This window comes from Oncorhynchus keta, chromosome 28 (assembly GCF_023373465.1).
Source record: "Oncorhynchus keta strain PuntledgeMale-10-30-2019 chromosome 28, Oket_V2, whole genome shotgun sequence".
NCBI classification, from domain to species: domain Eukaryota; kingdom Metazoa; phylum Chordata; class Actinopteri; order Salmoniformes; family Salmonidae; genus Oncorhynchus; species Oncorhynchus keta.
In genome coordinates, this window is record NC_068448.1 from 5,873,534 (window position 1) to 5,901,176 (window position 27,643).

A 27,643-nucleotide genomic window follows, 5' to 3' on the forward strand; every position below is an offset into this window, starting at 1 on the left:
GGCCTACTGCTGGGTCTGTAGATATTACTGATACTGGCCTACTACTGGGTCTGTGTACATATGACTGATACTGGCCTACTACTGGGTCTGTAGATATGACTGATACTGGCCTACTGCTGGGTCTGTAGATATGACTGATACTGGCCTACTGCTGGGTCTGTAGATATGACTGATACTGGCCTACTGCTGGGTCTGTGTACATATGACTGATACTGGCCTACTGCTGGGTCTGTAGATATGACTGATACTGGCCTACTGCTGGGTCTGTAGATATGACTGATACTGGCCTACTGCTGGGTCTGTGTAGATATGACTGATACTGGCCTACTGCTGGGTCTGTGTAGATATGACTGATACTGGCCTACTGCTGGGTCTGTAGATATGACTGATACTGGCCTACTACTGGGTCTGTGTAGATATGACTGATACTGGCCTACTGCTGGGTCTGTAGATATGACTGATACTGGCCTACTACTGGGTCTGTAGATATGACTGATACTGGCCTACTGCTGGGTCTGTGTACATATGACTGATACTGGCCTACTGCTGGGTCTGTAGATATGACTGATACTGGCCTACTGCTGGGTCTGTAGATATGACTGATACTGGCCTACTGCTGGGTCTGTAGATATTACTGATACTGGCCTACTACTGGGTCTGTGTAGATATGACTGATACTGGCCTACTACTGGGTCTGTGTAGATATGACTGATACTGGCCTACTGCTGGGTCTGTAGATATGACTGATACTGGCCTACTGCTGGGTCTGTGTAGATATGACTGATACTGGCCTACTACTGGGTCTGTGTAGATATGACTGATACTGGCCTACTGCTGGGTCTGTAGATATGACTGATACTGGCCTACTGCTGGGTCTGTGTAGATATGACTGATACTGGCCTACTGCTGGGTCTGTCTACATGTGACTGATACTGGCCTACTGCTGGGTCTGTGTACATGTGACTGATACTGGCCTACTGCTGGGTCTGTGTAGATATGACTGATACTGGCCTACTGCTGGGTCTGTGTACATATGACTGATACTGGCCTACTGCTGGGTCTGTAGATATGACTGATACTGGCCTACTGCTGGGTCTGTGTAGATATGACTGATACTGGCCTACTGCTGGGTCTGTGTACATATGACTGATACTGGCCTACTGCTGGGTCTGTAGATATGACTGATACTGGCCTACTGCTGGGTCTGTGTAGATATGACTGATACTGGCCTACTGCTGGGTCTGTGTACATATGACTGATACTGGCCTACTGCTGGGTCTGTGTACATATGACTGATACTGGCCTACTGCTGGGTCTGTAGATATGACTGATACTGGCCTACTGCTGGGTCTGTGTAGATATGACTGATACTGGCCTACTGCTGGGTCTGTGTACATATGACTGATACTGGCCTACTGCTGGGTCTGTAGATATGACTGATACTGGCCTACTGCTGGGTCTGTGTACATATGACTGATACTGGCCTACTGCTGGGTCTGTAGATATGACTGATACTGGCCTACTGCTGGGTCTGTGTACATATGACTGATACTGGCCTACTGCTGGGTCTGTAGATATGACTGATACTGGCCTACTGCTGGGTCTGTGTAGATATGACTGATACTGGCCTACTGCTGGGTCTGTGTACATATGACTGATACTGGCCTACTGCTGGGTCTGTGTACATATGACTGATACTGGCCTACTGCTGGGTCTGTGTACATATGACTGATACTGGCCTACTGCTGGGTCTGTAGATATGACTGATACTGGCCTACTACTGGGTCTGTCTACATGTGACTGATACTGGCCTACTGCTGGGTCTGTGTAGATATGACTGATACTGGCCTACTGCTGGGTCTGTACATATGACTGATACTGGCCTACTGCTGGGTCTGTGTACATATGACTGATACTGGCCTACTGCTGGGTCTGTGTACATATGACTGATACTGGCCTACTGCTGGGTCTGTGTAGATATGACTGATACTGGCCTACTGCTGGGTCTGTCTACATGTGACTGATACTGGCCTACTGCTGGGTCTGTGTAGATATGACTGATACTGGCCTACTGCTGGGTCTGTGTAGATATGACTGATACTGGCCTACTGCTGGGTCTGTGTAGATATGACTGATACTGGCCTACTGCTGGGTCTGTGTAGATATGACTGATACTGGCCTACTGCTGGGTCTGTGTAGATATGACTGATACTGGCCTACTGCTGGGTCTGTAGATATGACTGATACTGGCCTACTGCTGGGTCTGTGTACATATGACTGATACTGGCCTACTGCTGGGTCTGTCTACATGTGACTGATACTGGCCTACTGCTGGGTCTGTGTAGATATGACTGATAGCAAGACAGAGGAGGTAACTGTAGAAAGATCACATGACCTGCCTCAGCCTGCATACCACCCAGCACCTGATATGGCCTGACACACACACACACACACACACAGACCGATATGGCCTGAGAGACACACACACGCACACACACACAGACCGATATGGCCTGAGACGCATACACACACACACACACACACAGACCAATATGGCCTGACACACACACACACACACACACACACACACACACACACACACACACACACACACACACACACACACACACACACACACACACAGACCAATATGGCCTGAGATACACACACACACACACACAGACCAATATGGCCTGAGATACACACACACACACACACACACACACACACACACGGACCGATATGGCCTGAGACACACACACACACACACACACACACACACACACACACACACACACAGACCAATGTGACCTGAGTGCATTAGGGTGCTGCCCACTGTGTGTGTGTGTGTGTGGGGGGGGGGGTCTGGCTAGTAACACGACACTCCCAACCCCCTCTGACAAACACACTCACCCTTCCATCGCTGCAGCCCCGAGATCTATCTATCCCAGTGGAGTGGACGGTTCAGGAATACACACACACAGTCCTCGCCGTGGATGGTTGGCAGACCAACTAACATGTACCTAGGGAGAAGGCCCTGGACAGAGGAAGAGGGGGGAGTGTTATGACTGAGAAAGCAGAGGAAGAGTGACAAAGTAGAAAGAAAGAAGACGGAGAGAAGTTCTTGACAGAGTTTCAAGAGGCGCTGTCGAAGAATCACGTCCGGACACGTTCTCCACGGTCAGTGTGTTGGCGACGTGATGACGATGATCCGGTAGAGGAAGAACAGAGAGGGACTGGTCCGAGACCTGACTGTCTGGCCTGAGTTATATACTTTCTGAGGGGGACTGGTCAGAGACCTGACTGTCAGGCCTGAGTTATATACTTTCTGAGAGGGACTGGTCCGAGACCTGACTGTCAGGCCTGAGTTATATACTTTCTGAGGGGGACTGGTCAGAGACCTGACTGTCAGGCCTGAGTTATATACTTTCTGAGAGGGACTGGTCAGAGACCTGACTGTCTGGCCTGAGTTATATACTTTCTGAGAGGGACTGGTCCGAGACCTGACTGTCAGGCCTGAGTTATATACTTTCTGAGGGGGACTGGTCCGAGACCTGACTGTCAGGCCTGAGTTATATACTTTCTGAGAGGGACTGGTCCGAGACCTGACTGTCTGGCCTGAGTTATATACTTTCTGAGAGGGACTGGTCCGAGACCTGACTCAGGCCTGAGTTATATACTTTCTGAGAGGGACTGGTCCGAGACCTGACTGTCTCCCCTGAGTCAGTGAGTCAGTCAGTCCAATATTTGTCTTGTGTTTTGGATCTGTCAGACAGGTCGTCCACCATGTCTGTCCCCCTGGAGCAGGGCTCCTACCCCGGGGACAGGGAGCAGGCAGGTCTGGGGACCCTACAGAGACAGCTCATCTGTCCTATCTGTCTGGAAGTGTTCACCAAACCAGTGGTCATCTTGCCATGCCTACACAACCTCTGCAGGAAGTGTGCCAACGACCTCTACCAGGTAAGAGCTAAAAACCAGAGTCGGTCATATTCATCAGAACAGACCGTAGCAAAACATTTTGCAACCGGAAAGGGAAAATAAGCATGTATTGTGAAGCGTGTGTACTGCGTTCAAGTCTCAGTGTGTCTAAAATGGTGTCCTTTCACTGTGAGCTCAGAGGATCTGAAAGCAGTCAAAATAGATCCTGTAGTTGAGAGAAGAGTCAGTCTATGTTTAACTGTGTTAACATGATTACTGTAGTTGACATCCTTCATATCTCTGAGCGCTGGTGAGAGAGATAAACAAGGAGATTGAATGAGATACTCAACTCCAGCTTCAATTCACTATGAGATACTCAACTCCAGCTTCAATTCACTATGAGATACTCAACTCCAGCTTCAATTCACTATGAGATACTCAACTCCAGCTTCAATTCATTATGAGATACTCAACTCCAGCTTCAATTCACTATGAGATACTCAACTCCAGCTTCAATTCATTATGAGATACTCAACTCCAGCTTCAATTCACTATGAGATACGCAACTCCAGCTTCAATTCACTATGAGATACGCAACTCCAGCTTCAATTCACTATGAGATACTCAACTCCAGCTTCAATTCACTATGAGATACTCAACTCCAGCTTCAATTCACTATGAGATACTCAACTCCAGCTTCAATTCATTATGAGATACTCAACTCCAGCTTCAATTCACTATGAGATACTCAACTCCAGCTTCAATTCACTATGAGATACTCAACTCCAGCTTCAATTCATTATGAGATACTCAACTCCAGCTTCAATTCATTATGAGATACTCAACTCCAGCTTCAATTCACTATGAGATACTCAACTCCAGCTTCAATTCACTATGAGATACTCAACTCCAGCTTCAATTCACAATGAATTCACACCTGTCAGTCTACCTCAGACCCCTCAGCCTCCATCACACTCTTCAGTCTACCTCAGACCCCTCAGTCTACCTCCGACCCTTCAGCCTCCATCACACCCTTCAGCCTCCATCACACTCTTCAGCCTCCATCACACCCACCCTTCAGCCTACCTCAGACCCTTCAGTCTACCTCAGACCCCTCAGCCTCCATCACACCTGTCAGTCTACCTCAGACCCCTCAGCCTCCATCGCACCTGTCAGTCTACCTCAGACCCTTCAGTCTACCTCAGACCCCTCAGCCTCCATCACACCTGTCAGTCTACCTCAGACCCCTCAGACTCCATCACACCTGTCAGTCTACCTCAGACCCTTCAGTCTACCTCAGACCCCTCAGCCTCCATCACACCTGTCAGTCTACCTCAGACCCTTCAGTCTACCTCAGACCCCTCAGCCTCCATCACACCTGTCAGTCTACCTCAGACCCCTCAGCCTCCATCACACCTGTCAGTCTACCTCAGACCCTTCAGTCTACCTCAGACCCTTCGGTTTGCCTCAGACCCTCTTATCCACACAGATACACAAAGTATGCGTATCAGGATTTCCAAACAGGGGTTAGAGAGGGATGTTTAACCTCTGACACTCTCACACTTTGCTGCAGTACAGATCCGTAACAGGTGTGTGGATTATGAACTGCTTATTTGAGCCATGGTGAAGACATCTGAGACATCTGAGACATCTTCATAATGGAGGCCAAGGCCTACTTCTACTGCTGTTGTTTAGTTAGTTAGGCCCATGTCAGGCCCAGACTCAGGCCATAGAGATGGACAAGAGTGGAATTCTTAGTGAAGGTGAAGCCTCTTATCAGATCATGATCGTTATCTGCGACTATCACCGTCTCTATGGTTGTGCTGTTATTGTGAAGTTTGTTTGGCAGGACGAACCCTCCAATAGTATACAGCTTTCAACTGTCAAAACCTCTCAACCAAGCCCCACTAGTGACACAAACAACACTGGTTCCAGACAGCTACTCCCTGGTTACAGACAGTTACTCCCTGGTTCCAGACAGCTACTCCCTGGTTACAGACAGCTACTCCCTGGTTACAGACAGTTACTCCCTGGTTACAGACAGCTATTCCCTGGTTACAGACAGTTACTCCCTGGTTACAGACAGCTACTCCCTGGTTACAGACAGCTACTCCTGGTTACAGACAGCTACTCCCTGGTTACAGACAGCTACTCCCTGGTTACAGACAGCTACTCCCTGGTTACAGACAGCTACTCCCTGGTTACAGACAGCTACTCCCTGGTTACAGACAGCTACTCCCTGGTTACAGACAGTTACTCCCTGGTTACAGACAGCTACTCCCTGGTTCCAGACAGCTACTCCCTGGTTACAGACAGCTACTCCCTGGTTACAGACAGCTACTCCCTGGTTACAGACAGCTACTCCCTGGTTACAGACAGTTACTCCCTGGTTACAGACAGTTACTCCCTGGTTACAGACAGCTACTCCCTGGTTACAGACAGCTACTCCCTGGTTACAGACAGCTACTCCCTGGTTACAGACAGTTACTCCCTGGTTCCAGACAGTTACTCCCTGGTTACAGACAGTTACTCCCTGGTTACAGACAGTTACTCCCTGGTTACAGACAGTTACTCCCTGGTTCCAGACAGTTACTCCCTGGTTACAGACAGTTACTCCCTGGTTCCAGACAGCTACTCCCTGGTTCCAGACAGTTACTCCCTGGTTCCAGACAGCTACTCCCTGGTTACAGACAGTTACTCCCTGGTTACAGACAGCTACTCCCTGGTTACAGACAGTTACTCCCTGGTTACAGACAGCTACTCCCTGGTTCCAGACAGTTACTCCCTGGTCCCAGACAGCTACTCCCTGGTTACAGACAGTTACTCCCTGGTTACAGACAGTTACTCCCTGGTTACAGACAGCTACTCCCTGGTTCCAGACAGCTACTCCCTGGTTCCAGACAGCTACTCCCTGGTTCCAGACAGTTACTCCCTGGTTCCAGACAGCTACTCCCTGGTTACAGACAGTTACTCCCTGGTTACAGACAGCTACTCCCTGGTTCCAGACAGCTACTCCCTGGTTCCAGACAGCTACTCCCTGGTTACAGACAGTTACTCCCTGGTTACAGACAGCTACTCCCTGGTTCCAGACAGTTACTCCCTGGTTCCAGACAGCTACTCCCTGGTTACAGACAGTTACTCCCTGGTCCCAGACAGCTACTCCCTGGTCCCAGACAGCTACTCCCTGGTTACAGACAGTTACTCCCTGGTTACAGACAGTTACTCCCTGGTTACAGACAGCTACTCCCTGGTTCCAGACAGCTACTCCCTGGTCCCAGACAGCTACTCCCTGGTCCCAGACAGTTACTCCCTGGTCCCAGACAGTTACTCCCTGGTTACAGACAGTTACTCCCTGGTTACAGACAGCTACTCCCTGGTCCCAGACAGCTACTCCCTGGTTACAGACAGCTACTCCCTGGTTACAGACAGCTACTCCTGGTTACAGACAGTTACTCCCTGGTTCCAGACAGTTACTCCCTGGTTACAGACAACTACTCCCTGGTTCCAGACAGTTACTCCCTGGTTCCAGACAGCTACTCCCTGGTTACAGACAGTTACTCCCTGGTTACAGACAGCAACTCCCTGGTTCCAGACAGTTAGTCCCTGGTTACAGACAGTTACTCCCTGGTTACAGTCAGTTACTCCCTGGTTACAGACAGCTACTCCCTGGTTACAGACAGCTACTCCCTGGTTACAGACAGCTACTCCCTGGTTACAGACAGCTACTCCCTGGTTACAGTCAGTTACTCCCTGGTTACAGACAGTTACTCCCTGGTTACAGACAGCTACTCCCTGGTTACAGACAGTTACTCCCTGTCCTGGTTACAGACAGTTACTCCCTGGTTACAGACAGCTACTCTCTGGTTACAGACAGTTACTCCCTGGTTACAGACAGTTACTCCCTGGTTCCAGAAGCTACTATTGTTACAGACATCTACTCCCTGGTTACAGACAGCTACTCCCCAACCCTGTTTCCAGACACATTCATTTACTGCTCCTCTTCAAACCCAGCCGGTCCGTAATGAAAGAGTGGAGAACTGAGAGGAGTGATCTTCCGTTTTACCCAGAAGCAGAGGACAAGAGGACTATTCTAGAACCTCTGTATTTCACTCTGTCTCTGATCTGTTCATCTCCTCTCCTCTACTACTAAAGTTATTCGATTAAGGAGTCTGCCCTCAGCAACTGCCACTAAATCACAATATCTCCCAGTTGATCAACAAGAGGGTTGGTTATCAGATTGTTCTGGATGATGATCTGTGGCTTCAAATGTTTGATACTTGCACGATAATACCTCACTGACGTCAGAACAGCTGTTTCAGAATGGCGGAAAGTTGTTTACAGAGAGGAGAGACTTATTTCCCTTTAATACTTAGCGAGAAGATGTTTTCTGCGAACAGTGGGTAAGTTTCAGGTCGTCCTTATTCCAGCCACTGCTCTCACAAACACCTGGAGAAGTCTCTGGAGCCACATGACTATCATAAAGCAATGTTCTGAGACGTGCAGCAATCCCACATCACGGACATCATGCTGAGTGTATATGTATGTATACATTATATACACTATCGGTCAAAAGTTTTAGAACACCTACTCATTCAATTGTTTTTATTTATTTTTACTATTATTCTACATTGTAGAATAATAGTGAAGACGTCAAAACTATGAAATAACACATATGGAATCATGTAGTAAACAAAAAAAGTGTTAGTAACAAATCAAAATATATTTTATAATTGAGATTCTTCAAATAGGCATTCTCTCAACCAGCTTCACCTGGAATGCTTTTCCAACAGTCTTGAAGGAGTTCCCACATATGCTTAGCACCTGTTGGCTGCTTTTCCTTGACTCAACGATTTCCTGTGTGTATTTAGAACGGTCCACCGCCCAAAGGACATCCCGACAACTTAACATACCTTAAGGGAACATCCCGACAACTTAACATACCTTCAGGGAACATCCCGACAACTTAACATACCTTAAGGGAACATTTTGACATGACATAACTGTGGGAAACATTGGAGTCAACATAGGGCCAGCATCCCTGTGGAACACTGCGTGGTAGCCTAGTGGTTAAGACGTTGGGCCAGTAACCGAAAGGTTGCTGGTTCGAATCCTCAAGCTGACTAGGCAAAATCTGCCGATGTGCCTTAAGCAAGGCACTTAACCCTAATTACTCCTGTATGCCACTCTGGATACGAGTGTCTGCTCAATGACTGAAATGTAAATTAACGCTTTCGGCACCTTGTAGAGTCAATCCCCCTACGAATTGGTCTATAAGAAAGTGGTCAGATGAAGCAGATGCTAAACTACAGGACTGTTTTGCTAGCACCGACTGGAACATGTTCCAGGATTCTTCAGATGGTGTTGAGGAGTACACCACATCAGTCACTGGCTTTATCAATGAGTGCATCGAGGACTTCATCCCCACAGTGACTGTACGTACATACCCCAACCAGAAGCCATGGATTACAGGCAACATTCGCACTGAGCTTAAGGGTAGAGCTGCCAGTTTCAAGGAGCGGGACTCTAACCCGGAAGCTTATAAGAAATCCCACTATGCCCTCCAACGAACCATCAAACAGCCAAAGCTTCAATACAGGACTAAGATCGAATTGTACTACACCGGCTCCGACGCTCATCAGATTTGGCAGGGCTTGCAAACCATTACAGACTACAAAGGGAAGCACAGCCGAGAGCTGCCCAGTGACACGAGCCTGCCAGGTGAGCTAAATAACTTCTATGCTCGCTTCGAGGCAAGTAACACTGAAACATGCATGGGAGCATCAGCTGTTCCGGATGACTGTGTGATCACGCACTCCGTAGCTCATGTGAGTAAGACCTTTAAACAGGTCAACGTTCACAAGGCCGCAGGGCCAGACGGATTACCAAGACGTATTCTCCGAGCATGCACTGACCAACTGGCAAGTGTCTTCACTGGCATTTTCAACCTCTCCCTGCCCGAGTCTGTAATACCAACATATTTAATGCAGACCAGCATAGTCCCTGTGCCCAAGAATACTAAGGTAACCTGCCTAAATCTCTACCGACCTGTAGCACTCACGTCTGTAGCCATGAAATGCTTTGAAAGGCTGGTCATGGCTCACATCAACATCCTTGTCCCAGAAACCCTAGACCCACTCCAATTTACATACTACACCAACAAATCCACAGATGATGCAATCTCTATTGCACTCCACACTGCCCTTCCCACCTGGACAAAATGAACACCTATGTGAGAATGCTATTCATTGACTACAGCTCAGCGTTCAACACCATAGTGCCCTCGAAGCTCATCATTAAGCTAAGGATCCTGGGACTAAAGACCTCCCTCTGCAACTGGATCCTGGACTTCTTGATGGGCCGACCCCAGGTGGTAAGGGTAGGCAACAACACATCCGCCACGCTGATCCTCAACATGGGGGCACCTCAGGGGTGGGTGCTCAGTCCCCTGATGTACTCCCTGTTCACTCATGACTGCACGGCTAGGCATGACTCCAACACCATCATTAAGTTTGTTGATGACACAACGGTGGTAGGCCTGATCACCGAAATAGATGAGACGGCCTATAGGGAGGATGACCGAGACCTGACCGTGTGGTGCAAGGACAACAACCTCTCCCTCAACGTGATCAAGACAAAGGAGATGGCAACTGCTCGGCCTCCGACTGCAAGGCACCACAGAGGGTAGTGCATAAGGCCCAGTACATCAATGGGGCCAAGCGTCCTGCCACCCAGGACCTCTTTACCAGGCGATGTCAGAGGAAGGCCCTAAAAATGTTCAAAGACTCCAGCCACCCTTGAAATAGACTGTTCTCTCTGCTACCGCACGGCAAGTGGTACCAGAGCTCCAAGTCTAGCTCCAAGAGGCTTCTAAACAGCTTCTACCCCCAAGCCATAATACTCCCGAACAGATAATCAAATGGCTACCCAGACCATTGCCCCCCTCGCCCGACGCTACTGCAACTCTCTGTTATTATCTTTGCGTAGCCTAGTGGTTAGAGCGTTGGACTAGTAACCGGAAGGTTGCGAGTTCAAACCCCCGAGCTGACAAGGTACAAATCTGTCGTTCTGCCCCTGAACAGGCAGTTAACCCACTGTTCCCAGGCCGTCATTGAAAATAAGAATATGTTCTTAACTGACTTGCCTGGTTAAATAAAGGTTAAAAAATAAATAAATAAATAAATAGTTACTTTAATAACTACCTACATGTACATAATTACCTCGGCACCGGTGCCTCCGCACATTGACACATTGACTCTGTAACGGTACCCCCTGTATATAGCTCCACTATTGTTATTTACTGCTGCTCTTTAATTGTTTGTTATTTTTCTCTTACTTTTTTAAGGATTTTCTTAAAACTGCATTGTTGGTTAAGGGCATTACACCTGTTGTATTCAGCGCATGTGACAAATCAAATTTGATTAGATTTAATGTCTTCTACATTCAGGGTATATATAATGTTCTATATTTAAACTGAGACTCAGCAATATGACGTTGCCACGAGCAACAGGAGGAAGTCGGCCCGATACAGCTGTTTACTTCCTGCATTGCTGTGTGTGTGTGTTTATAGACGGCGTGCTGAGTAAGGTGTGTTGCCCGCTCTGTTCCAGGTGGGGTCTGGAGGGAGGTTCCGCTGTCCGTCCTGCAGTCAGGAAGTCGTGTTGGACCGCCACGGTGTCTACGGGCTGCAGCGCAACCTGCTGGTAGAGAATATTATTGACGTCTACAAACAGGAGTCCACCAGGTGAGGACAGAGGTCTTTAATGTAAAGATGTTTGGTAAGAGAGGGGATGGGATTAGACAGGGATGGCCAGGTCAACCCTCCTCTTCGTGGACTATATTAGTGACGTCTACAAACAGGAGTCCACCAGGTGAGGACAGAGGTCTTTAATGTAAAGATGTTTGGTAAGAGAGGGGATGGGATTAGACAGGGGTGGCCAGGTCAACCCTCCTCTTCGTGGACTATATTAGTGACGTCTACAAACAGGAGTCCACCAGGTGAGGGAGTGGAATGTGGGTCGCTCTCCTGAAGGTTTCAAAATAAGGATGCCGAAGGAATATCAACAAATTACATCTAGAAGGCATTTTAGTTTTTACTTTGGCTTCCTAATCCTGACTGACATTCCTCCTCATCTCCTTCCCACAATCCTCCTAGCTCTAGATCCCAGTCGTCAAAGCCTGCGAGCCAGCCCACCTGTGAAGAGCACGATGGTGAGAAGGTCAACATCTACTGCATCACCTGCCAGGTGCCTACCTGTTCCCTCTGCAAGGTGTTCGGTGCTCACAACGCCTGCCAGGTGGCACCGCTAACACAGGTCTACCAGCAGCAGAAGGTGAGTGAGTGAGGCCACAGGCATGGGTCGCACATTGATGACATCACAGACTGCAACTTTCACCTGGGTAGTGTTCATTAGGGCACACTGTAGCAAAAAAATAAATAATAATAATCTTATTGGACAAGTTCTGTGGGATGATACCTGGGTGTAGAGATGTGCCTTGGGAATCATTGGTTAATTTGTGCTGTAACATATTTGGGGGCTCACCCCGTATCACATTAGACGAGGAAAGAAAATAGTTACAGGTTTCGCTTCTGTGAAACTTTTTACACCTTAGATGTATGATGATATCATAAAGATGTGTAGAATATGAAAATAAAATTATCCTGACTCACCAGTAACACGTGGCCCACAGTAGCTACGGTAATTCCTCTGTGAAACCTCTGCTTTCTCTCAACAGGCCGAGCTGAGTGAGGTGGTTAGCTCCTTGGTGGCATCGAACAGCCAGGTCCAAGCCTTCATCAACGAGTTGGAAGTGACCTGCAAGAATGTTGAGGTTAGCGCTGTTCGTGTTCTATCTTTTCTGGTGTGTCGTCAGGGACTTTTTTGCACCTATAAAGTTTGAAGTGCTGCTTGGTGTTGTTCAGTTACAAGATCAAGATTCAAATCAACTATGAGCCGAAGTTTTGTTATCTACTCAGTCTCTAACTAATACAATATTTTTATTTATTTTTATTTTGTATGTAACCTTTCATTTAACTGAACAAGTCAGTTAAGAACAAATTCTTATTTAAAACGACGGCCTACCCGGGCCAAACCCAAACCCAGACGACGTTGGGCCAATTGTGCACTGCCCTATGGGACTCCCAATCACGGCCGGTTGTGATACAGCCTGGAATCGAACCAGAGTCTGTAGTGACGCCTCTAGCACTGAGATACAGTGCCTTAGACTGCTGTGCCACTCAGGAGCCCAATATATATATATATATATATATATATATATATATATATATATATATATATATTATTTTTTTTTTTTACCTTTATTTAACTAGGCAAGTCAGTTAAGAACAAATTCTTATTTTCAATGACGGCCTAGGAACAGTGGGTTAACTGCCTTGTTCAGGGGCAGAACGACAGATTTGTACCTTGTCAGCTCGGGGGATTCGAACTTGCAACCTTCCGGTTACTAGTCCAACGCTCTAACCACTAGGCCAACCAAACGTCCAACGCTCTAACCACTAGGCCAACCAAACGTCCAACGCTCTAACCACTAGGCCAACCAAACGTCCAACGCTCTAACCACTAGGCCAACCAAACGTCCAACGCTCTAACCACTAGGCCAACCAAACGTCCAACGCTCTAACCACTAGGCCAACCAAACGTCCAACGCTCTAACCACTAGGCCAACCAAACGTCCAACGCTCTAACCACTAGGCCAACCAAACGTCCAACGCTCTAACCACTAGGCCAACCAAACGTCCAACGCTCTAACCACTAGGCCAACCAAACGTCCAACGCTCTAACCACTAGGCCAACCAAACGTCCAACGCTCTAACCACTAGGCCAACCAAACGTCCAACGCTCTAACCACTAGGCCAACCAACTAGTCCAACGCTCGGCCCCACTCTGTAGATTATACTTTCCCAGTTGTTCAGTTATAAAGAATGTTGACGTTAGTAACCTTTTGTGTCTGTTCTACTTTGGTGTATTGTCGTGTACACCCATAAAGTGCTGCTTGGTTTTGATCAGTAACACTCCGCTAACAAAACTTGTCCTCGCGACATCCCAGGAACGTCCCAAAATGATCCCCTAAAGTTGTCAGGACGTCTGAAAAGTTTGAGCGCATGTCTGTGTTTCTACAGGAGAACAGTAAGACCCAGAAGCAGACGGTGTGTGAGAAGTTTAACCGCATGCTCGCCATGCTGGAGGAGCGACAGAGGATCATGAAGCAGCGAGTCACGTACGAGCAGGAGGAGAAGACGGGACACGCTCGATCGCTGGTGCGCTCCTACAGAGAGAGCGTAGAGACCAGCACCAAACTGGTAGAGACTGCTATGACCACCATGCAAGAACCTGAGATGGCTGCCTTCATGAAGGTACGATACCATACAATACAATACAGTATGATACCATACAATACAATACGATATAATACAATATGATACCATACAATACCATACAATACAGTATGATACCATACAATACAATACGATACCATACAATACAGTACGATACCATACAATACAGTACGATACCATACAATACAGTATGATACCATACAATACCATACAATACAGTATGATACCATACAATACGATACCATACAATACAGTACGATACCATACAATACAATACAATACAGTATGATACCATACAATACAGTATGATACCATACAATACAATACAGTACGATACCATACGATACAGTACGATACCATACAATACAGTATGATACCATACGATACCATACAATACAGTACTATACAATACAATACAGTATGATACCATACAAAACAATACAGTACGATACCATACGATACAGTACGATACCATACGATACAGTACGATACCATACAATACAGTATGATACCATACAATACCATACAATACAGTATGATACCATACAATACAATACAATACAGTATGATACCATACAATACAGTATGATACCATACAATACAATACAGTATGATACCATACGATACAGTACGATACCATACAATACAGTATGATACCATACGATACCATACAATACAATACAGTACGATACCATACGATACCGTACAAAACAATACAGTATGATACCATACCATACAATACAGTAAGATACCATACAATACAGTACGATACCATACAATACCATACAATACAATACAGTACGATACCATACAATACAGTACGATGCCATACAATACAGTACGATGCCATACAATACAGTACAATAACATACAATACAATACGATACCATACGATAGCATACAATACAGTACTATACCATACAATACAGTAGGATACCATACAATACAGTACGATACCATACAATACCATACAATACAGTACAATACCATACGGTACCATACAATACAGTACGATACCATACAATGCAGTACGATACCATACAATAGCATACAATACCATACAATACAATACAGTACTATACCATACAATACAATACAGTACGATACCATACAATACAATACAATATAGTACGGTACCATACAATACAATACAGTACGATACCATACGATACCATACAATACAATACAATATGATACCGTACAATACAATACAGTATGATACCATACAGTACGATGCCATACAATGCAATACGATACCATACAATACAATTCAGTACGATACCATACAGTACGATGCCATACAATACAATACAGTACGATACCATATGATACCATACAATACAGTAGGATACCATACAATACAATACAGTACTATACCATACAATACAATACAGTACTATACCATACGATACAATACAATACAATACAGTAGGATACCATACAATACAATACCATACAATACAATACCATACAATACAGTAGGCTACCATACAATACAATACCATACAATACAGTACGATGCCATACAATACAATACCATACAATACAGTAGGATACCATACAATACAATACCATACAATACAATACCATACAATACAATAACATACAATACAGTACAATACCATACAATACAATACCATACAATACAATACGATACCATACAATACGATACTGTACAATACAGTACGATACCATACAATACAATACCATACAATACAATACCATACAATACAGTACGATACCATACAATACAATACCATACAATACAATACCATACCATACAATACAATACCATACAATACAGTACGATACCATACAATACCATACAATACAGTACGATACCATACAATACAATACCATACAATACAATACCATACAATACGATACCATACAATACAGTACGATACCATACAATACGATACCATACAATACAATACCATACAATACAGTACGATACCATACAATACAATACCATACAATACAATACCATACAATACAATACCATACAATACAGTACGATACCATACAATACCATACAATACAATACCATACCATACAATACAATACCATACAATACAATACGATACCATACAATACAATACCATACAATACAGTACGATACCATACAATACAATACCATACAATACAATACGATACCATACAATACGATACCGTACAATACAGTACGATACCATACAATACAATACCATACAATACAATACCATACAATACAGTACGATACCATACAATACAATACCATACAATACAATACGATACCATACAATACAATACAATACAGTACGATACCATACAATACAATACCATACAATACAATACGATACCATACAATACGATACCATACAATACGATACCATACAATACAATACCATACAATACAATACAGTACGATGCCATACAATACAATACGATGCCATACAATACAGTACGATACCATACAATACGATACCATACAATACAATACAATACAGTACGATACCATACAATACAGTACGTTACCATACAATAGCATACGATACCATACAATACAGTACAGGACGATACCATACGATACAGTACTATACCATACAATACAATACAGTACGATACCATACAATACAATTCAGTACGATACCATACAGTTCGATGCCATACAATACAATATAGTACGGTACCATACTATACAGTACAATACAATACAATACAGTACGATGTCATACGATACCGTACAATACGATGCCATACGATACCATACAGTATGATGCAATACAATACAGTACGGTGCCATACAATAACATACAGTACGATACCATACGATACAATACAGTACGATACCATACAATACAATACAGTACGATACCATACAATACAGTACAGTACGATACCATACAATACAATACAGTATGATGCCATACAATACAATACAGTATGATGCCATACAATACAGTATGATACCATACAATACAATACAGTATGATACCATACAATACAATACAGTACGATACAAAACAGTACGATGCCATACAATACAATACAGTACGATACCATACAATACAATACAGTACGATACCATACAATACAATACAGTATGATGCCATACAATACAGTATGATACCATACAATACAGTATGATACCATACAATACAATACAGTACGATACCATACAATACAATACAGTATGATACCATACAATACAATACAGTACGATACCATACAATACAATACAGTACGATACCATACAATACAATACAGTATGATACCATACAATACAATACAGTACGATACCATACAATACAGTATGATACCATACAATACAATACAGTACGATACCATACAATACAGTATGATACCATACAATACAATACAGTATGATACCATACAATACAATACAGTATGATACCATACAATACAATACAGTACGATACCATACAATACAATACAGTACGATACCATACAATACAATACAGTACGATACCATACAATACAATACAGTATGATACCATACAATACAATACAGTACGATACCATACAATACAGTACGATACAGTAGGATACCATACAATACAATACCATACAATACAGTAGGATACCATACAATACCATACAATACAATACAATACGATACCATACAATACAGTACCATACAATACAATACAATACAATAGGATACCATATAATTTTTTTTTAAATTGTACCTTTATTTAACCAGGCAAGTCAGTTAAGAACAAATTCTTATTTTCAATGACGGCCTGGGAACAGTGGGTTAACTGCCTGTTCAGGGGCAGAACGACAGATTTGTACCTTGTCAGCTCGGGGGTTTGAACTCGCAACCTTCCGGTTACTAGTCCAACGCTCTAACCACTAGGCTACGCTGCCGCCCCAATACAATACAATACAATACAATACAATACAATACCATACAATACAATACAATACAATACAATACAATACAGTATGATACCATAAAACGCAGTACGATACCATACAATACAATACAGTACGATACCATACAGTACGATACCATACAATACAGTACGATACCATACAACGCAGTACGATACCATACAATACAGTACGATACCATACAATACAGTACGATACCATACCATACAGTACGATACCAAACAGTACAGTACGATACGGGACGCAGTACGATGCAACATGATAGTTTCAAGTTTTATTAGTCATATGTACAGGATACACATGGTATACATCGTCCAATGAAATGCTTCCTTGTAGGTTCCTTAAAGAACAATGCAACAACAATAATGAATAATTAAAGATAAGAACAGGAACATAAAGTAAATGTCTCAGTAGAATAGAATAAACATTTTAGCTTAATTATAATATAAGAAGGCACAATGTATAGTACAATATTTACACGTGAAGGTTGAGGGAAATGTGTTTAAATTGTGGAATATTTATCATTCATAATAAGAGTCTAGTAGCAGCAGTTGTGATGTGTGGGTAGCGTGTGTGTGTGTGTGTGTGTGTCAAATCGAATCAAATCAAATTGTATTTGTTACACTACAAGATGTGTAGACCTTATCGTGAAATGCTTACTTACAAGCCTTTAACCAACAATGCTGTTCAAGAAATAGAGTTAAGAAAATATTTACGAAATAAACTAAAAGTAAAAAAATTAAATACAAGTAACCCAGTAAAATAACAATGTGGAGGCTATATACGGGGTATTACGGTACAGAGTCAATGTGGAGGCTTTATACAGGGAGTACTGGTACAGAGTCAATGTGGAGGTTATATACAGGGTATTACGGTAAAGAGTCAATGTGGAAGCTATATACAGGGAGTACTGGTACAGAGTCAATGTGGAGGCTATATACAGGGTATTACGGTACAGAGTCAATGTGGAGGCTATATACAGGGTATTACGGTACAGAGTCAATGTGGAGGCTATATACAGGGAGTACTGGTACATAGTCAATGTGGAGGCTATATACAGGGGGTACTGGTACAGAGTCAATGTGGAGGCTATATACAGGGTGTTACGGTAAAGAGTCAATGTGGAGGCTATATACAGGGAGTACTGGTACAGAGTCAATGTGGAGGCTATATACAGGGGGTACTGGTACAGAGTCAATGTGGAGGCTATATACAGGGTGTTACAGTACAGAGTCAATGTGGAGGCTATATACAGGGTGTTACGGTACAGAGTCAATGTGGAGGCTATATACAGGGTATTACGGTACAGAGTCAATGTGGAGGCTATATACAGGGTGTTACAGTACAGAGTCAATGTGGAGGCTATATACAGGGTATTACGGTACAGAGTCAATGTGGAGGCTATATACAGGGAGTACTGGTACAGAGTCAATGTGGAGGCTATATACAGGGTGCACTGGTGCCGAGTCAATGTGGAGGTTATATACAGGGTGTACTGGTACAAAGTCAATGTGGAGGTTATATACAGGGGGTACTGGTACCGAGTCAATGTGGAGGCTATATACAGGGTGTACTGGTACAGAGTCAATGTGGAGGCTATATACAGGGTGTACTGGTACCGAGTCAATGTGGAGGCTATATACAGGGAGTACTGGTACAGAGTCAATGTGGAGGTTATATACAGGGAGTACTGGTACAGAGTCAATGTGGAGGTTATATACAGGGGGTACTGGTACCGAGTCAATATGGAGGCTATATACAGGGAGTACTGGTACAGAGTCAATGTGGAGGTTATATACAGGGGGTACTGGTACCGAGTCAATGTGGAGGCTATATACAGGGAGTACTGGTACAGAGTCAATGTGGAGACCAGGGGGTACAGAGTCAATGTGGAGACTATTTACAGGGTGTTACAGTACAGAGTCAATGTGGAGGCTATATACAGGGGGTACTGGTACAGAGTCAATGTGGAGGCTATATACAGGGGGTACTGGTACAGAGTCAATGTGGAGACTATATACAGGGGTACCAGTACAGAGTCAATGTGGAGACTATATACAGGGGTTACTGGTACAGAGTCAATGTGGAGGCTATATACAGGGGTACTGGTACAGAGTCAATGTGGAGGCTATATACAGGGGGTACTGGTACAGAGTCAATGTGGAGGCTATATACATGGGGGTACTGGTACAGAGTCAATGTGGAGGCTATATACAATGGGGGTACTGGTACAGAGTCAATGTGGAGGCTATATACAGCGGGTACTGGTACAGAGTCAATGTGGAGGCTATATACAGGGGGTACCGGTACAGAGTCAATGTGGAGGCTATATACAGGGGGTAGCGGATGCTCTCGGTCGTATTTGGAGAAGACCTGGGCTGGCATGCCGTATTTAGGAAGTCGAAACGCTGTTGTGCCCTCTTGACCAGAGTGGTGGAGGTGTTGGTCCATGTTAAGTCCTCGGTGATGTGGACGCTGAGGAATTGACTCTCTCTACTGCAGTCATGTTGATGTGGATGGTGAGGAACTGACTCTCTCTACTGCAGTCCTGTTGATGTGGATGGTGAGGAACTGACTCTCTCTACTGCAGTCCTGTTGATGTGGACGCTGAGGAACTGACTCTCTCTACTGCAGTCCTGTTGATGTGGATGGTGAGGAACTGACTCTCTCTACTGCAGTCCTGTTGATGTGGATGGTGAGGAACTGACTCTCTCTACTGCAGTCCTGTTGATGTGGATGGTGAGGAACTGACTCTCTCTACTGCAGTCCTGTTGATGTGGATGGTGAGGAACTGACTCTCTCTACTGCAGTCCTGTTGATGTGGACGGTGAGGAACTGACTCTCTCTACTGCAGTCCTGTTGATGTGGATGGTGAGGAACTGACTCTCTCTACTGCAGTCCTGTTGATGTGGACGCTGAGGAACTGACTCTCTCTACTGCAGTCCTGTTGATGTGGACGCTGAGGAACTGACTCTCTCTACTGCAGTCCTGTTGATGTGGATGGTGAGGAACTGACTCTCTCTACTGCAGTCCTGTTGATGTGGACGCTGAGGAACTGACTCTCTCTACTGCAGTCCTGTTGATGTGGACGCTGAGGAACTGACTCTCTCTACTGCAGTCCTGTTGATGTGGATGGTGAGGAACTGACTCTCTCTACTGCAGTCCTGTTGATGTGGACGCTGAGGAACTGACTCTCTCTACTGCAGTCCTGTTGATGTGGACGCTGAGGAACTGACTCTCTCTACTGCAGTCCTGTTGATGTGGATGGAGGTGTTGGTCCATGTTAAGTCCTTGGTGATGTGGACGCTGAGGAACTGACTCTCTCTGCTGGAAGTGTTGTTCCCAATCCTCACAGCCTGTGGTCGGCCCGTCAGGAAGTCCACGATCCAGTTGCAGAGGGTGGTGTCCAGACCCAAGGGCTCTGAGCTTGGTGTCGAGTTTGGAGGGAACAATAGTGTTGAATTGTAGTCAATGAACAGCATTTTCACATAGGCGTTCCTCTTGTCCAGATGTGTTACGACCGTGTGAGTAGCGATGGAAATAACATCTTCCGTGGTTCTGTTGGAGTGGGTCCAGCGTGCCTGGCATGTGGGCCATGACCAGCCTGAGCACCAAGGGTGCGATTTAGTCATTTGGGCATGTCACCTTAGTTCTTCTTGGGCACTGGGACGATGGTGGTCTCCTTGAAGTAGGTGGGGACTACAGCCTTAGACAGGGACAGGTTAAAGATGTCTGAGAAGACGCCCGCCAGTTGGTCAGCACACACCCTGAGGACGCGACCAGGGATTCCATCAGTGCTGGTGGTTTTGTGAGTCTACACTCTTTTTTTTTTTTTTTTTTTGAGTTTTCCTCACACCAGCCTCGGAGAATGAAAGCACCTGGTCGTCCAGAACAGTGAGATTCTTCCTGGATGGCTTGGTATTGTCTACCTCGAAGCGAGCATAGAGTGTTTTTTGCTCGTCTGGGACGGAGGCTTCAGTGGGAACCACACCACTGGATTTGCCTATGTATTCTGTGATAGTCTGTAGTCCTTGCCACATCCGAGTCGAAATTGTCGAACATCAATTCAAGTTTGAGTCTCTATTGTCTTTTTGAGTCCCTAATGGATTTACGGACCTCGTACCTGCTTGCCCTGTACGCGTGGTGCGTCACCGAGTCATCGGGGTTCATTCTGCTGACAGTGAATGCTCTCAGCATGGTACGGATATCTCCGTTCGTCCAGGGTTTTTGGTTGGGGTACGTCCAGATTGTTATTGTGGGTACATGAAGACTGTGACCGAAGATGTATATTAACTCAATATTGATGGATGCAATACAATACAATACAATATTGACTTTGAAAGACTTTGAAAACATATTTCATACTGGAATTGTTGTTATCTATCTTTTACGTTAATTTCTTTTAATAATTTGGTCTTTTTCCCTTTTTCTCAGATTGCAAAAGACTTGATTGTAAAGTGAGTGAGTCTTATTTTTAATCTGGTACTGATAATAAGTAACTCATGATAAATAACTAATAAGACGTAACTAATAATTAGTAACTAATAAGAAGTACGATTTGTTAGAAGTTTGGAACGGTTTGGGACATTCTACTGATCAATACTTTGCAGTCTTTCTATTTTGTTTCCGTCTCATTCAAACTCTCTGTCTGTCCCACATTCTGTCTATCCTTCTCTCTATCCTTCTCTCTGTGTTTGTGCTGCCTCGTTTATATCCCCATCTCCTTGCCAGGGTGAATGTGGCGTCCAGTGCCTGCATCGTGGAGACCCTGGAGCCTGGTTATGAGAACATGGACCACTACAGAGTCAACTTCAACGCAGAGAAGAGGGCTCTGTACAAGTTGGACTTCATCAAAGGTACCGTGGCTGCATCTGAACTATCATTATTTTCCCTATATAGAGCACCACTATCTTTTAGCCAGAGCCCCAGTGGCCATCAGTGTGTTCTACTGATGTTCTGTGTGGATATTCCAAATCATCAGTAAGAGAAGACACACCTAACCTGTTTTATTGTCTCTGTTCATTGTAGAGGAGGAGGAGGGAGAGGAGGTTCCTGAGGAGGCAGAACCAGAACCAGAATGTGAACCAGTTCTGGACTTAGAACCGGAGGCCGTTCTGGAACCAGCAACAGTTCATGAACCAATGGCACTGCCAGTACTGGTGCAAGAACTAGAGCCAGAATCAGTACCACAGCCAGTGCTAGAGGAAGAACTACAGACAGAACCAGAGCAGGTGCCAGTGACAAAGCGACAGCTAGTTCCAGAACATGGGACAGTTCTAGAACCAGTAGCATTTCCAGAACATGTGACAGTTCTAGAGCCGCTGGAAGTTCTAGAACCAGAGTCAGCATCCAGTCAGGTCCTGGATGCAGAGCCTGTGTTGGAGCTGAAGACAGTGGGAGAGTGTTGGGGACTGAAGGACCCAGCAGAGCTGACAGAGGAGGTCAGGGATCAAGCAGAGGGGTATGATGCAGACCTGCAGAAGGAGGAGTTCTGTGACCAACGGGGCTTAAATACACAACAGGTATAGTACGCTATACATGACATGTATTTCCTCGCCAATTGGAGAAGAAAAAAAAGTAATTGCTACATGTTATGTTACATACATGAATTAATTTCAGACATGTTATGAGAATATGAATAATAATACAGAAAAGTGAGAACAAAGGACTTAATTGTATTGTTGCCCTAACCATTTCTCTCTTTGAGAGAGACAACAGAGTAAAGAGTCAGTGTGTCCCCACAGACAACAGAGTAAAGAGTCAGTGTCCAGACAGACAACAGAGTAAAGAGTCAGTGTCCAGACAGACAACAGAGTAAAGAGTCAGTGTCCAGACAGACAACAGAGTAAAGAGTCAATGTCCAGACAGACAACAGAGTAAAGAGTCAATGTCCAGACAGACAACAGAGTAAAGAGTCAGTGTCCAGACAGACAACAGAGTAAAGAGTCAATGTCCAGACAGACAACAGAGTAAAGAGTCAGTGTCCAGACAGACAACAGAGTAAAGAGTCAATGTCCAGACAGACAACAGAGTAAAGAGTCAATGTCCAGACAGACAACAGAGTAAAGAGTCAATGTCCAGACAGACAACAGAGTAAAGAGTCAATGTCCAGACAGACAACAGAGTAAAGAGTCAGTGTCCAGACAGACAACAGAGTAAAGAGTCAATGTCCAGACAGACAACAGAGTAAAGAGTCAGTGTGTCCCCACAGACAACAGAGTAAAGAGTCAGTGTCCAGACAGACAACAGAGTAAAGAGTCAATGTCCAGACAGACAACAGAGTAAAGAGTCAGTGTCCAGACAGACAACAGAGTAAAGAGTCAATGTCCAGACAGACAACAGAGTAAAGAGTCAGTGTCCAGAGAGACAACAGAGTAAAGAGTCAATGTCCAGACAGACAACAGAGTAAAGAGTCAGTGTCCAGACAGACAACAGAGTAAAGAGTCAATGTCCAGACAGACAACAGAGTAAAGAGTCAATGTCCAGACAGACAACAGAGTAAAGAGTCAGTGTCCAGACAGACAACAGAGTAAAGAGTCAGTGTCCAGACAGACAACAGAGTAAAGAGTCACGGTGTCCAGACAGACAACAGAGTAAAGAGTCACGGTGTCCCCACAGACAACAGAGTAAAGAGTCACGGTGTCCAGACGGACAACAGAGTAAAGAGTCACGGTGTCCTGACAGACAACAGAGTAAAGAGTCAGTGTCCAGACAGACAACAGAGTAAAGAGTCAATGTCCCCACAGACAACAGAGTAAAGAGTCAGTGTGTCCCCACAGACAACAGAGTAAAGAGTCAGTGTCCAGACAGACAACAGAGTAAAGAGTCAATGTCCAGACAGACAACAGAGTAAAGAGTCAGTGTCCAGAGAGACAACAGAGTAAAGAGTCAGTGTCCAGACAGACAACAGAGTAAAGAGTCAGTGTCCAGACAGACAACAGAGTAAAGAGTCAGTGTCCAGACAGACAACAGAGTAAAGAGTCACGGTGTCCAGACAGACAACAGAGTAAAGAGTCACGGTGTCCCCACAGACAACAGAGTAAAGAGTCACGGTGTCCAGGCGGATAACAGAGTAAAGGGTCAGTGTCCAGACAGACAACAGAGTAAAGAGTCAGTGTCCAGATAGACAACAGAGTAAAGAGTCAGTGTCCTGACAGACAACAGAGTAAAGAGTCACGGTGTCCAGACAGACAACAGAGTAAAGAGTCACAGTGTCCAGACAGACAACAGAGTAAAGAGTCAGTGTCCAGACAGACAACAGAGTAAAGAGTCAGTGTCCAGACAGACAACAGAGTAAAGAGTCAATGTCCTGACAGACAACAGAGTAAAGAGTCAGTGTCCAGACAGACAACAGAGTAAAGAGTCAGTGTCCAGACAGACAACAGAGTAAAGAGTCAATGTCCAGACAGACAACAGAGTAAAGAGTCAATGTCCAGACAGACAACAGAGTAAAGAGTCAGTGTCCAGACAGACAACAGAGTAAAGAGTCAGTGTCCAGACAGACAACAGAGTAAAGAGTCAATGTCCAGACAGACAACAGAGTAAAGAGTCAATGTCCAGACAGACAACAGAGTAAAGAGTCAGTGTCCAGTCTCTACTCCAACCCCTGCCTCAGCCACAGCCTCTACTCCAGCCCCAGCCTCAATTCCAACCCCAGTCTCTACTCCAACCACAGCCCCAGCCTCTACTCCAGCCCTAGCCTCTACTCCAACCCCTAGCCTTTACTCTCTACTCCAACCCCCAGCCTCTACTCCAACCCCTGCCCCAGTCTCTACTCCAACCCCAGCCTCTACTCCAACCCCAATACCAGCCTCTACTCCAACCCCAGCCCCAGCCTCTACTCCATCCCCAGGCTCTACTCCAACCCCCGCCCCAGGCTCTACTCCCACTTCAAGCCCAGGCTCGACCACCCCAGTATCCCCCTACCCCAGTATCCCCCTATCTTGCCCCAACCCAGACCTCTGTGGATGTGTACCAGCCCTGTCCAGAGCAGGCAGGTATTGGGAGGCTTCATGGAGGGGGACGCCCATGGGTTTGTGTCCTTGGTTGGGCTGGGGGAGAGAGCTGCAACCAGGGGGGTATGGCCCCCACCTCCACCTCCACACCAACTCAACCATGATAACCAATCACAAACCACCAGCTCCACATCCACCTCTTCCTCACCCAGTCAGTCCTCCAGTCAACATGGCCGTCACTGCCTCCACTCTGTCACCTGTATTACTTATGGAGGGTTTCTGATAGCTTTGACCCTGTATTGTGAATGGCCCCTGTGTTGTGAAAGGACCCCTGTGTTGTGAAAGGCCCCCTGTGTTGTGAATGGTCCCCTGTGTTGTGAATGGCCCCCTGTGTTGTGAATGGCCCCCTGTGTTGTGAATGGCCTCCTGTGTTGTGAAAGGACCCCTGTGTTGTGAAGGCCCCCTGTGTTGTGAATGGTCCCCTGTGTTGTGAATGGCCCCTGTGTTGTGAATGGTCCCCTGTGTTGTGAATGGCCCCTGTGTTGTGAATGGCCCCTGTGTTGTGAATGGCCCCTGTGTTGTGAATGGCCCCTGTGTTGTGAATGGTCCCCTGTGTTGTGAATGGCCCCATGTGTTGTGAATGGTCCCCTGTGTTGTGAATGGCCCCCTGTGTTGTGAATGGCCCCTGTGTTGTGAATGCCCCCTGTGTTCTTAATGGTCTCTGTGTTGTGAATGGTCCCCTGTGTTGTGAATGGCCCCATGTGTTGTGAATGCCCCCTGTGTTCTTAATGGTCTCTGTGTTGTGAATGGCCCCCTGTGTTGTGAATGCCCCCCGTGTTGTGAATGGCCCCCTGTGTTGTGAATGGTCCCCTGTGTTGTGAATGGTCCCCTGTGTTGTGAATGGCCCCCTGTGTTGTGAATGGTCCCCTGTGTTGTGAATGGCCCCTGTGTTGTGAATGGCCCCTGTGTTGTGAATGGCCCCCGTGTTGTGAATGGCCCCCTGTGTTGTGAATGGCCCCATGTGGGGCGGCAAGGTAGCCTAGTGGTTAGAGTGTTGGACTAGTAACCTAAAGGTTGCAAGTTCAAATCCCCGAGCTGACAAGGTACAAATCTGTCGTTCTGCCCCTGAACAGGCAGTTAACCCACTGTTCCTAGGCCGTCATTGAAAATAAGAATTTGTTCTTAACTGACTTGCCTAGTTAAATAAAGGTAAAATAAATAAAAAATGTGTTGTAAATGCCCCCTGTGTTGTAAATGGCCCCCTGTGTTGTGAATGGCCCCCTGTGTTGTGAATGGCCCCTGTGTTGTGAATGGCCCCTGTGTTGTGAATGGCCCCTGTGTTGTGAATGGTCCCCTATGTTGTGAATGGCCCCTGTGTTGTGAATGGCCCCTGTGTTGTGAATGGCCCCCTGTGTTGTGAATGGCCCCATGTGTTGTGAATGGCCCCCTGTGTTGTAAATGGTCCCCTGTGTTGTGAATGGCCCCCTGTGTTGTGAATGGCCCCCTGTGTTGTAAA

The 27,643-nt window shown here is 45.4% G+C and overlaps 1 protein-coding gene and 1 long non-coding RNA gene across 3 annotated transcripts in view; one reads left to right on the plus strand and one right to left on the minus strand.

Annotated features, from left to right (window-relative positions):
* The first annotated feature begins 2,900 nt into the window (after positions 1–2,900).
* Positions 2,901–27,643, plus strand: part of trim101 (tripartite motif containing 101) — a 28,336-nt gene continuing 3,593 nt past the window's right edge. The window contains exons 1-9 of one of the 2 annotated variants that reach the window (XM_052484567.1): positions 2,901–3,180; positions 3,777–3,960; positions 11,526–11,659; positions 12,071–12,248; positions 12,652–12,747; positions 14,057–14,290; positions 22,607–22,629; positions 22,904–23,028; positions 23,201–23,694. In XM_052484567.1, the coding sequence (XP_052340527.1) occupies positions 3,787–3,960; positions 11,526–11,659; positions 12,071–12,248; positions 12,652–12,747; positions 14,057–14,290; positions 22,607–22,629; positions 22,904–23,028; positions 23,201–23,694 (1,458 nt within the window). In that variant the 5' untranslated portion in view covers positions 2,901–3,180; positions 3,777–3,786. Of the gene's footprint in view, positions 3,181–3,772; positions 3,961–11,525; positions 11,660–12,070; positions 12,249–12,651; positions 12,748–14,056; positions 14,291–22,606; positions 22,630–22,903; positions 23,029–23,200; positions 23,695–27,643 lie in introns of both variants that reach the window. The other variant, XM_052484566.1, reaches the window with a different exon arrangement.
* LOC127913125 (uncharacterized) lies at positions 3,188–3,718 on the minus strand. Its single transcript, XR_008084792.1, has 3 exons — positions 3,606–3,718; positions 3,453–3,554; positions 3,188–3,401 (listed from the first exon to the last, which is right to left on the minus strand). It is a non-coding gene; the product is annotated as an uncharacterized LOC127913125 (long non-coding RNA).